General features: G+C 43.5%; 1 protein-coding gene across 3 annotated transcripts in view; it reads left to right on the forward strand.

Moving 5' to 3' along the window:
* mrtfab (myocardin related transcription factor Ab) overlaps positions 1-13,243 on the forward strand; it is a 51,928-nt gene that overhangs the window by 11,036 nt on the left and 27,649 nt on the right. For 2 of the 3 annotated variants that reach the window (XM_045710328.1, XM_045710327.1), the window contains exon 3: positions 579-764. In XM_045710328.1, coding sequence (XP_045566284.1) covers positions 641-764 — 124 coding nt within the window. In that variant the 5' untranslated portion in view covers positions 579-640. Of the gene's footprint in view, positions 1-578; positions 765-6,758; positions 7,322-13,243 lie in introns of those variants that run through there. The other variant, XM_014179618.2, reaches the window with a different exon arrangement.

Here is a 13,243-nt window from a genome sequence, read left to right on the forward strand (position 1 = left end):
AGCTTGGTAAAAAATTTGCAAAACAAATGCACATTTAACTTAAGTTATAAGATACCTAGCTGGCAAATATTTAGTTGTGAATTCCATACTATAACTAGATCACCTGGCGGGTGCTGCACAACAGTGAGTGACTCACAAGGCTACGGTCTCGTAGTTGTGTGCTTGTAATTAAACACAATGTGACTGGGAACTATCGTTAAGCATCATAATGAAAATTGTGACAGGTAAAATGAAGAACGCGTTCTTCTTTACCTACTAACTTATTGCGCAAGTTGACTGCAGGTGTTTTCTTTAAAAGTAGCTGCAAATATAAACATTTATTTTAAAACTTAAAAGAAATAGTTTCAATGGTATTGACTGTATTGAAAAACCATTCCGTGGCAATTTCCAAATACCCCGGTATACCGCCCAAGCCTAGAATGAAGTGTGTTATTGCAGGGGTGGAACAAAATCCTTTGCACCATTTCTCTTGGACCGGAGTTCCCCACCCCTGTTGAAACCATATTTTCTGCATGCGAACATTTGCAAACCAGACTGACCTTTACTTTTTATTTTTTTTATAATTGTATACCTCACAGGTATCTCTGTCACCCTGGCGACGCTGGAGCCACAGGGTGGGGCGGAGCTAAGTCCTGGCATCATGGTGGTTGCCGTGGCACCCGGCTCCGCCTCCAGCCCACAGAGCGAAGCAGTGACCAATGAGCTTCAGGAGTTAACTCTGCAGCCCGCCTCCAACGACATGCCTGTGCGAGACAGGAAGAACGGTGAGTTGGTGTCGGACGCGAAGCGTTCCCTATTTCCCCCGTATGATCCTCCTCTTTCATCAACTATCAGACATACCATACCGTATCAAGGTAAAATAAATAAAATCTTGAATATTGTATTTTCTCTGTTACGCTGTGTGCACTGAACTGACATGCATGATTGTTGCTAATACTCCGATTTTCAGATGAGAGGAATTAAACGGTCTATAATGCACACCACTGTGTCGCTCAACTCAGCGGTGTGTAGCTTCTAGCAAAGTAATTCAAAGCCTATATTTTATCACTCAGGATGTGATAATTTTCCAGTGCTACTATTTTTGCCATGTAATATTGTTATTAAAGCAATATCAGGGTAGAATAGTTCCCCTACAGTGTATTTTTAAAGTATTCAGACCCCTTGACTTTTTCCACGTTGGTACGTTACACCCCTATTCTAAAATGGATTTAAAAAATGTTTTACCTCATCAATCTACAAGCAATACCCCATAATGACAAAGCAAAAACAGGTTTTTAGAAATGTTAGCAAATTTAGAAAAAAAGAAAAAAGCTGAAATTAGGGATGCACGATATATCGGTGAACATATCGGAATCGGACGATATTAGCTAAAAATGCCAACATCGGTATCGGCCGATGTCTAGTTTTACGCCGATGTTTAAAACCGATGTCAAAGCTACCGTGCATACCTATATAACATAGGTACATGATGTAATGATGCCATGTAAAATTTGCGCTACACGTGCAACACAGCATTCCTAACCTAGCCCACACAATGTCTGCTGTGTGGATCGAGTAGTCAACAAGTCGAGCAGTCATTTGAAAGAGTAAGAAAATTTCAGCGAGACAACTCAAAGGCGAAATCCATTAAGCCAAGATAATGGAATTCATTGCCCTTGACAATCAACCGTTCTCTGTCGTGGGTGATGTTGGCTTTCACCAACTGTTCGAGCACTGGTACACACTACCAAGCTCACTATTTTTCAAATGTTGCCCTACCGGAGTTGCACAGTAATAGCGTCACTGCTATTAGCTTCACGACATACATACTATGGAACTCCATTTGGGTCTTTGCGTGTCAAAAAAGACACAGTTGCACTGTCAAAGCTGTAGAAAAAAGTCTGCAAACAAGCAAACCCCAGACACGAACGATGTGTTTACAATACCGCGTTGGTAATAAAGCATTATTTCTTTGACTGCAACTTCTGGGGTAGCTAGCTTTAGCTTGGTACCTAGTTAGCACCAATACAACCAGCCTGACAACAATGACCAGTAGAAACTGCAGTCATTTTCATTATTCTTAGCAATGATTTAGAAGTTCTTGTGAGTAAGTATTAGCTAGGTAGCCACTTGTTGTTCACCTATTGAAATTGAACTTCAGTTCATGAAAATAAATAGCTAGCCAGCTACTTAACCCTGTTGCCCAAAGCTAACGTTATAAGCAGCCAGCTAGCTTCATCTGGCTAGTGAGGCTCGACCGGACCAGGTTATGTGTTGTGAAACTAGCCACAATCAGGATTACCATAATAGTCGAATTTGCAGTTTGTGTTCAGAATAAAAGTATATCATTGACAGTGATGCAAATGAATACAAATAGTGGAATTATGCCATACTTTTATTTTGAAGGCTAACCGCAAATTCTACTATTGTGGCTAATCCTTATTGTGGCTAGCTTCACATAGATGGGTTCGACCACCATTAATCAAATAAGAACTGTCATATAAATTAGGGTTATTTTAGATGACACCTAGTTGTGTAGTTAGTTAGTTAGTTAGCTAGCTAGCTATAGCTACTGAAACAGTTTTTTGCTGTGTTTTTGGGGAAGAACATTGTTTGCATCCATGAGCTAGCTAGCTTTTTTTTCTGACCAGCACTGTAGGTGCGCGGGACAACTTTACCAGCATCATAGCATACGTATCGATGAATTGTGACATAGGAAATATGAGTGATAGTGTAATCAATGTGTAATAACTATGTAAAAAAGTTATGAACGCGTTAAATTCTTCTGTGACGTGCAGTCATATTCAGGTCCTGATTGGTCAACAAGCTTATTTAACTCGTCAAATAGTGTTGTTTTTTTTACACGCAAAGACACAAATGGCGTTCCATAGAAATCCTGGTTGAGAATGAAACGACTGAACAAATGAACAATGAAACAGCACAGCAAATAAGTGAAAGACATAGGTTTTGATTGTTTACTGGTAATGGGGACATGCGTAAATGCCAACCAAATAACTTTTTAGTCAGTGTGGTGTGTGTAAACTTTTATTTAACTAGGCAAGTCAGTTAAGAACAAATTCTTATTTACAATGACGGCCTGGACGACCCTGGGCCAATTATGCGCCGCCCTATGGGACTCCCAATCACGGCTGGATGTGATACAGCCTGGATTCGAACCAGGGACTGTTGTTATGCCTCTTGCACTGAGATGCAGTGCCTTAGACCGCTGCGTCCGTGTGTGTGTGTGTTAACTATTTAACTGTACCAGAATGCTTAAAAGGCCGCTCAAATTTTAAATATCTGTACTGTTTTTTTGGGGGGGCAAGGAAAATATTGGTATCGGCCAAAAAATGTCATATCGGTGCATCACTAGCTGAAATCACATTTACATAAGTATTCAGACCCTTTACTCAGTACTTTGTTGAAGCACCTTTGGCAGCGATTACAGCCTCGAGTCTTGTTGGGCATCACGCTACAAGCTTGGCACACCTGTATTTGGGGAGTTTCTCCCATTCTTCTCTGCATATCCTCCTCTGTCAGGTTGGATGGTGAGCGTCGCTGCACAGCTATTTTCAGGTCTCCAGAGATGTTCGATCGAGTTCAAGTCCGGGCTCTGGCTGGGCCACTCAAGGACATTCAGAGACTTGTCCCGAAGCCACTCCTGCGTTGTCTTGCCTGTGTGCTTAGGGTCGTTGTCCTGTTGGAAGGTGAACCTTCGCGCTGGTCTGAGGTCCTGAGGATCTCTCTGTGCTTTCCTCCCTTCATCTTTACCTTGATCCTGACTGGTCTCCCGGTCCCTGCCGCTGAAAAACATCCCCACAGCATGATCTGCCACAATGCTTCACCGTAGGAATGGTATTAGCCAGGTGAAGGGTGGGAAAAGTGAAGGGGTCTGAATACTTTCCGAATGCACTGTAACAAGTAATTTTGGGTGTCAGGGAAAAATGTGTGAAGTAAAAAAAATACATAAGTTGTCAAAAATATATAAATCAAAGTACAGATACCCCCAAAAACGACTTAAGTAGTGCTTTTAAAGTATTTTTACTTAAGTACTTTACACCACTGAAATATCTCGATCTACCGTTCGCAGTGGTCCCAGATAGGGAAATAGAGCCTGCGAGAAGAGCCCTGTGGCTTAAGGCTATTCGGAATGGGAAATGTGGGGACCTAGTGTACAAGTATACATGTGCAAAACATTTAATCACAGGTAAGACATTTAACTTGTTTAGTACAGTCCGTTTGTAACTCCACTCACTACTTGTTAATGTTCCGGTTGCTACCTAGCTAGCACTCAGTCACGTGGCTGCTAGCACCGTCATGAAAAGTGGCATGAGGGAAGCCCTACAATATATATATTTTTTAATTAAGTGAAATTGTCCACAAAGCGGCACTGCGGGCTGTCTAGCTCCCACATATCCTTTCTTTGGACAGGTGGATACATTTCATTATTGTAATTATTTTGGGAATATTCTATGAGGGTTGTTGATGTCAACCGCCTGTAATCAGTGGAGAGAGATGCTATGTTACTAGCCTCGTGCCTTGAATATGCGTAGTCATCTCGAGACAATTATGATAGTGTTTTTTTCTCAAAGTTTCCGGGGTGTCACGTGTCCTACTTACATCAGTACACTCCTAACAACTTAAGCATTACAAAAAATAAACCTCACGTAGCAAATAAGCCATTCATTTTTTTGTTGACCAAAGTGGTGGTGAGAATTTTTCTGCCTGTGCTGCTAACTACCATTTTTGTCCGCTCATACAGGAGTAATTAAGGCCCAGTGCACAAACGTTGTAAAAAGTATTATTTTACTTTATCAGGGGGTGCTGCAGCACCCTCAACATCCCTACTTTCCACTGTTATGCTCATTACGGTCAGAAAAATTATGGAATATAGTTAGGTAAATGAGAAGCAGTAGGCAACAATGAGCAACCGACAGGTAGGCTGTTTAATCTGAGTGTAGACAAGAACGGGGAGCGCAGCAAAATAGCCTCAACTAGCCAAGCTAGCTGGCTATTTTAGCTAGCTTCTTTACATCGATTTGATGATAGATAACCTATGAAATTTACAAGTTTGTCTAAATGTCGTGAGTCAGTGGCTACTTTTTGTCTCTGTCTCCCATGTCAAACACCGGCCCCTGCCCATCCCCCGCCTTGCTAAAGCGCTCTCCCGAGTTGCTCGAGCTGCGTAGCAAGCAAGTGTCCAAGTTTAAACAAAGTTACAAAAAAACATGTATTTCGACTATCTTAATTTCCGAAGAAATGTCATATTATTGGAATAATTTTTTTTCAAATGCCCATCTCCTGCATGAAAAGCAGGAGTTCAGTATGAGGTCTGTACAGCTCTCCCAGCCATATACAGTGGCCAGGTTGCGTCTCCACAGGAGAGGGTTCAGCGAGATGGCGATTTAGTGGGCAGATGAGGGTGAAGGAGATGTAGAATGCCATAGAGGGGGAGTGAAGGATCATTGCTGATACTGAGACAGTAATACTGTTCATGATGATGGAGTTGATGTATTTATGTGGAACTGCTGTTATCTTGAACAGGTCCTTCTTGTAAAATATGCCTAGATTGTATCTCAATGAGACATGATCAGCTTAACGTAAGGAGAGTGAAACTGAAGGTACAATGAGTTTGCTTAACAAGATTTGCTTAAGAGCCAGATGGGAGTCTCAGTCAAGGCCAGGATGAATAGACCCTCCCTGCAAAGGGAATTACAAGGATAAAAGGTTGAGTTTTAGTGTTTAACCCCCACTCCCCACTCACTCCCCCAGCCCAAGGGCACCACTCCTCGTTTTAAACACTGCCTACCTGGGCTACTAATGCTTCGTACAGGCTGGCTGACAGTAGCAGACGTGTTGTAGCAGGACCTTCCCAGTCTCTTATCTGACAGAACATGGTGGAAGCGAGACACAGGAATGTTAGCAAGGCTATAAGTCCATTACATCTATCTCGTCTACAACCATCTTAGTGGCCTCTGCATGGTAGCTATGGGTTGTGTCCCAAATGGCACTATATTCATAGTGCACTATTTTATTTTACTAGGACCGATGGGTAGCCCAAGCAGTGCACTAAATGGGAAATAGTTTGGGACTCTCTCTCTGTCTTCAAGTAGAGTTATGCAATCTCTCATTCCACAGTACCTTGCTTTAGAGAGGAGGGCTGCTGAAGGTTTCTCAAGTGAATATTTGCAGGCTTTCATGTCAGGGTTGAGTCGGGGGTCAGCGTTCAGCGAGTGTGTGTGTGTGTGTGTGTGTGTGTGTGTGTGTAGGCAGGCCTATTTGTCAGAGAAAGGAGGAAAGATGGAAAGAAAAGGGCAAATGTTGATTAACGTTAGCACTTTTCTTTATGATAACGTGGCCCTGAGTGAGAAGGGCGATAGCTGTGTTTTCTAATCCACTAGAACTTTGTGGCGAGAGTATGATAACATGGTGGAATAATGCCTTTTGAGGTCATTTACAACTTGGAGGTGTAAGGGGGTTTTCAATTACATTTACATTTTAGTCATTTAGCAGACGCTCTTATCCAGAGCGACTTACAGTAGTGAATGCATACATTTCATACATTTTCTTCCCCGTACGTTCAATAGAGGGGGATGTAGAAATATTGGAGGAGGAGGAGAGTGGGGGATGAAAAGAGGGGAGTCACCCGAAAGACGGAATTGCATAATTCTGTAGGATATAGAGAAGGAAGGAACGATGCAGACAGAGGAAAACAGGAAGAGCGAGAGAATGGAGGGCAGTAGTGATAATATTTGAGGCCAAAAGGTGATCTGGAATGCAGATCGGCAGGCACCAGTGTTTTCCCCCATGTTTTCTCCTGGACTTTTAAGTATTCTGCCTGAGCAACAACAGCAGTGACATTCTGCCTGCAGCCTGCCTGCCTTTCTAAAGAGAAAGAAAATGGCACCGAGCGGGAAAAAGTAGGTGTTGCCCCAGAGAGGTTAGGAACTTGGGCCTGGACTTGGATGGAATCCAAGGAGCAATGAGGAAGAAGAAGAAAAACTCACTGCCTCAAACACACAGACCTACACACACCCTTTCTGTCAGGGCGTGCACACACTCGCAGACAGGTACAACAGGCAGGGATTGGCTGCAGCCAGTGTTAGAAGAAGTGGGCTACACGCACACTCACAAACACGCCGTGTTGTTTGTAGTTCTCGTGGAGAATTTATTCTACAGGAAGGGGTGCCGGGACTGCCGTGGAAAACTTTTTTGGTCTTGGAAACGCAACTCTGCCTGTAGCCTCTCTTTCCTGCTGTTCTCTTAGGAGTATGGATCGCTAAACTTGGAGGAAGGTTGTACTTTATCCTTCTAGGGAAGAGGGATATGGCCATACACTCAGGTAAAGTGTCTTTTTGTGGAGTATTTGTTTATATCAGCTGTGGATGTTGTCACTCAGGTGTCAGTATATCTGTACCAGTAGGTCAAGTGTGTATGTGTGCGTAATGTCATAGCGGCAGTGTAACTTTAAAAGAGTGTTGTTGTTCAATGGCCAGGCTATGTAAAGTACATATTGCTCTGTGTTAAAGTTTCACAGCCGCTCTTTAATCTCAAGGCCAATTGAACAAATAAAAATAACTGTAATCATTCTGTCATTCCCAGCCCGCCAACATTAGCATGGTTTTAAAACATATTCTGAAGCTATTATACAGTTATTATGATGTATTTCCATTACATTTATTTCTGATATGGGAAGGCTGGGGTGCCCTGGAGGGTGTTCCTGCTAACAGGGGAGGCTGGGGTGAGCTGGGCTGGAAGGTGGCAGGTTGGTGGGGGCGATGAATTTGACTGTTCTCTCTGAGACGACAGCGCCTCATTGAAAGCAGCTGGCTTGGCTGTTATGACTCCCACTCCATCAGGAGAGATTTGGGACACTGTCCTGTTTTCTCAGCTTTTTTGGCTCTTATAAAGTTTGGTTTGGGATTGGAAGAGTTGCTCTCAGATCAGCTGTTAGTAGCAAAGCACAGAGCTAGACCTGCAACCCCCAGTGAGGTTGATTGACTGATTGACTCGCTGTGATTGTCCTGGGTGTTGTGTTGTGGAGCCCAGCCCAGCTGAGGGCTTGTCATGTTAAACAGGCTGGCTCCAGGGTTGCCAGGGGCTTGGTCATCAGTCATGTCTATCTGTCTGTCAGTAATGAATAGGAGAGACTAGAAACGGTTCACCTCTGCTACTTCCCAGACCACCACCAACCCCCACACCTGGCAACAAAGCAAGGTGGGGTATGTTAATGCATGGCTAAAGGTGTGTGGCTCTGATTCGTCTAAACTAGACTACTAGAGCAATGACGGAGAGCCTGGAGCCAATGGGGGAAACAGTCATCTGTTCTTTCGGAATACATTCAACACCTCTTCTCCCCGTGCAGTACAGGCCTAGTGATTTTTCATGGTTAGAGGTACAACATTTATTTGAAGAATATAGATTCTTAGCCTGCCTGCCGATTTAGAATATTCCATTACATGGGAAAAAGTTACGTTTTCATTAGTAGGATTCTGGCTACATAAATAATTACGTAAATGTACACAAAACAACACATTGTATGGAAACTTAGAAAGTACCCTAGATGTCCCACTCCCACATTCTGTCCCCCTCTCCCGCTGCCCTTAGTGTGGGTACAGTGTGAGTGGAGGCAGCCTGTAAGCTGTGGCGCTTTCTAGCAGCAGTGGTAGGCTGTAGAGGAGCTGTGTGGTTGAGTTTATGTAATAGGGAGGGAAGAGTGCCAAGCAGCCAGCCAGCCCAGCATACTGTAGAGGCTCCAGCACGCTCTCACTGGCCCTGAGCAGAGAGGGGAAAGGAGGAGACGGTGGAGAGGGAGAGATGGACGGACGGGGAGCGAAAAGGGACGAGGAGAGAGAGGATCAAAACGGGGACAGGAGCGCAGGAAAAGGTTGAGGGAGAGGAAAAAGGAGCTAGAGGGGCCTCCCTGTCCCTGCTTAGCTAATGTGGGCGAGACACACAGCTGTTTGTGACATCCACTCATTTACAGCAGCACACAGACTTCTATTTGCCCCCCTCTTTTCCCACTTCCATCCCCCTTTTCCCTCCGTTTGTCTCGATCTCTCCGTCCTTGTAGCGATTGTATTTTTGGCTATCTCTGTTTCTGGCTCATTTACATAAATACAATGCAGTCAAAACACATATACAGTGCATTCGGAATGTATTCAGACCCCTTCCCTTTTTCCACATTCTGTTACGTTACAGCCTTGTTCTAAAATGTATTAAATCGTTTTTCCCCCTCATCAATCTACACACAATACCCCATAATGACAAAGCTAAAACAGGTTTTTAGGGGAGAAAAAAATAAGAAAAAAAAGGAAGTATTCAGACCCATTACTCAGTACTTTGTTGAAGCACCTTTGGCAGCGATTACATCCTCAAGTCTTCTTGGGTATGACGCTACAAGCTTGGCACACCTGTTTTTGAGAAGTTTCTCCCATTCTTTGCAGATCCTTTCAAGCTCTGTCAGGTTGGATGGTGAGTGTCGCTGCACATCTATTTTCAGGTCTCTCCAGAGATGTTCGATCGGGTTCAAGTCCGGGCTCTGGCTTGGCCAATCAAGGACATTCAGAGACTTGTCCCGAAGCCACTCCTGCGTTGTCTTGGCTGTTTGAACCTTCGCCAATGTCTGAAAACTTGCTCCAGTGTGCTTAGGACTTCATCAATGATCTCTCTGTACTTTGCTCCGTTCCTCTTTCCCTCGATCCTGACTAGTCTCCCAGTCCCTGCCGCTGAAAAATCCTCACAGCATGATGCTACCGCCATCATGCTTCACCGTAGGGATGGTGCCAGGTTCCCTCCAGATGGGACGCTTGCCATTCAGGCCAAAGAGTTCAATCTTGGTTTCATCAGACTAGAGAATCTTGTTTCTCATGGTCTGAGAGTCTTTAGATGCCTTTTGGTATATTCCAAGCGGGCTGTCATGTGCCTTTTTCTGAGGAGTGGCTTCTGTCTGGTCACTCTACCATAAAGGCCTGATTGGTGGAGTGCTGCAGAGAGATGGTTGTCCTTATGGAAGATTCTCCCATATCCACAGAGGACCTCTAGAGCTCTGTCAGAGTGACCATCGGGTTCTTAGTCACCTCCCTGACCAAGGCCCTTCTGCCCCGATTGCTCAGTTTGGCCGGGCGGCCAGCTCTAGGTAGAGTCTTAGTGGTTCCAAACTTCCATTTAAGAATGGAGGCCACTGTGTACTTGGACCTTCAATGCTGCAGACATTTTTTGGTACCCTTCCCCAGATCTGTGCCTCAACACAATCCTGTCTCGGAGCTCTATGGACAATTCGTTCAACCTCAAAGCTTGGTCTTTGCACTGACATGCACTGTCAACTGTGGGACCTTATATAGACAGATGTGTGCCTTTCCAAATCATGTCCAATCAATTGAATTTACCACAGGTGGACTCCAATCAAGTTTTTGAAACATCTCAAAGATGATGAATGGGAACAGGATGCACCTCAGCTCAATTTCCAGTCTCCTAGCAAAGGGTCTGAATACTTATGAAAATTAGGTATTTCTGTTTTTTTCCTTAAAAAAAAAAAATTAAGGAAACTACACATTTTTGCTTTGTCATTATGGGGTATTGTGTGTAGATTGAGGGGACAAAAATGTTTCATGCATTTTAGAATAAGGCTGTAATGTAAAAAAGTGAAAAAAGGGAAGGGGTCTGAATACCTTCCGAATGCACTGTGTATATACTCTTGCAAAATACGCACGCACACACACCAAGCCAACACAAGACTTGTTACTGTTGAGAAATAGACATGCACTGACAGAGCACAGCACATATCACAGTGCCATCACCAACACACAGTGCAGTTACGTAATTACAGATTCTAGTTGTTATCAAATAGTCATTCAGTAATAAAAACTCTGATCACAACTGAACAATCTCCTGGGATAGGTTCTCCCCTTAAGCTACGGAAACTGCTTAATCAGCCAACCGCAGCCTGTTGCTCTTTGTAACAGCTGCTATGAATACAGTGGAAAGATGTTCATCCGCACGTACACATGCACAAACACACACATCACAATGTACACATACATACAGTACTCATTCCAGGGTTTTTCTTTATTTTTACTGTTTTCTACATTGTAAAATAATAGTGAAGACATCAACTATGAAATAACACATATGTAGTAACCACAAGTGGTAAACAAATCAAAATATTTTATACTTGAGATTCTTCAAAGTAGCCACCTTTTGCCTTGATGACAGCTTTGCACACTGTTGGCATTCTCTCAACCAGCTTCACCTGGAATGATTTTCCAACAGTCCTGAAGGAGTTCCCACATTGACTGGTACTGTAGATCAACACATTCATAAATATTCACACATTTCTAAACATATAACACATACAATGCAGTGTCTATTTTCACTTGGAAACTCTTTGATTTCTCACGCTCCTATTATCCGTACACAAATGATGTGTCTGTCTGTATAGAATAGACTTTACCTAGTGATTCATAGTAAACACTGTCCTAAACGTTCCAGTTTATTAATCTCTGACTGAGAGGTCATTGTGGACATTGGTTTGTTATTATGAGTCATCCTGAAGGAAGTGAATTGTCCTGATAACCGAGAGGTGTAAACCGTACAATGCTAGGGCCTCTCCTCTGTAGACTTTCATTCTACTAAAAAGACGTTGTATCTTATCAGTTAGTGTGTCACTGCTTTCACATGATCAATGTGCACAATCTCTTAACATTAAAAACTCACTGACACGCCTGTTTGCACTTCAGGTTGGTTCTGATGATGTATCTGGATATAGACCTTTATGATAACTTGGCCTTTGCCACAAGTGTAATTTACTGGTGTATGATTGTAGGCTCCTACAGTGAGGGGGAAAAAGGATTTGATCCCCTGCTGATTTTGTACGTTTGCCAGCTGACAAAGAAATGATCAGTCTATAATTTTAATGGTAGGTTTATTTGAACAGTGAGAGACAGAATAACAACAAAAAAACGCATGTCAAAAATGTTATAAATTGATTTGCATTTTAATGAGGGAAATAAGTATTTGACCCCCTCTCAATCAGAAAGATTTCTGGCTCCCAGGTGTCTTTTTATACAGGTAACGAGCTGAGATTAGGAGCACACTCTAAAAGGGAGTGCTCCTAATCTCAGTTTGTTACCTGTATAAAAGACACCTGTCCACAGAAGCAACCAATCAATCAGATTCCAAACTCTCCACCATGGCCAAGACCAAAGAGCTCTCCAAGGATGTCAGGGACAAGATTGTTGACCTACACAAGGTTGGAATGGGCTACAAGACCATCGCCAAGTAGCTTGGTGAGAAGGTGACAACAGTTGGTGCGATTATTCGCAAATGGAAGAAACACAAAAGAACTGTCAATCTCCCTCGGCCTGGGGCTCCATGCAAGATCTCACCTCGTGGAGTTGTAATGATCATGAGAACGGTGAGGAATCAGCCCAGAACTACACAGGAGGATCTTGTCAATGATCTCAAGGCAGCTGGGACCATAGTCACCAAGAAAACAATTGGTAACACACTACGCCGTGAAGGACTGAAATCCTGCAGCGTCCGCAAGGTCCCCCTGCTCAAGAATACATATACATGCCCGTCTGAAGTTTGCCAATGAACATCTGAATGATTCAGAGGACAACTGGGTGAAAGTGTTGTGGTCAGATGAGACCAAAATGGAGCTCTTTGGTATCAACTCAACTCGCCGTGTTTGGAGGAGGAGGAATGCTGCCTATGACCCCAAGAATACCATCCCCACCGTCAAACATGGAGGTGGAAACATTATGCTTTGAGGGTGTTTTTCTGCTAAGGGGACAGGACAACTTCACCGCATCAAAGGGACGATGGACGGGGCCATGTACCGTCAAATCTTCGGTGAGAACCTCTTTCCCTCAGCCAGGGCATTGAAAAATGGGTCGTGGATGGGTATTCCATCATGACAATGACCCAAAACTCACGGCCAAGGCAACAAAGGAGTGGCTCAAGAAGAAGCACATTAAGGTCCTGGAGTGGCCTAGCCCATAGAAAATCTGTGGAGGGAGCTGAAGGTTCGAGTTGCCAAACGTCAGCCTCGAAACCTTAATGACTTGGAGAAGATCCGCAAAGAGGAGTGGGACAAAATCCCTCCTGAGATGTGTGTAAACCTGGTGGCCAACTACAAGAAACGTCTGACCTCTGTGATTGCCAACAAGGGTTTTGCCACCAAGTACTAAGTCATGTTTTGCAGAGGGGTCAAATACTTATTTCCCTCATTAAAATGCAAATCAATTTATAACATTTTTGA

This window comes from Salmo salar, chromosome ssa28 (genome assembly GCF_905237065.1).
Source record: "Salmo salar chromosome ssa28, Ssal_v3.1, whole genome shotgun sequence".
NCBI classification, from domain to species: Eukaryota; Metazoa; Chordata; class Actinopteri; order Salmoniformes; family Salmonidae; genus Salmo; species Salmo salar.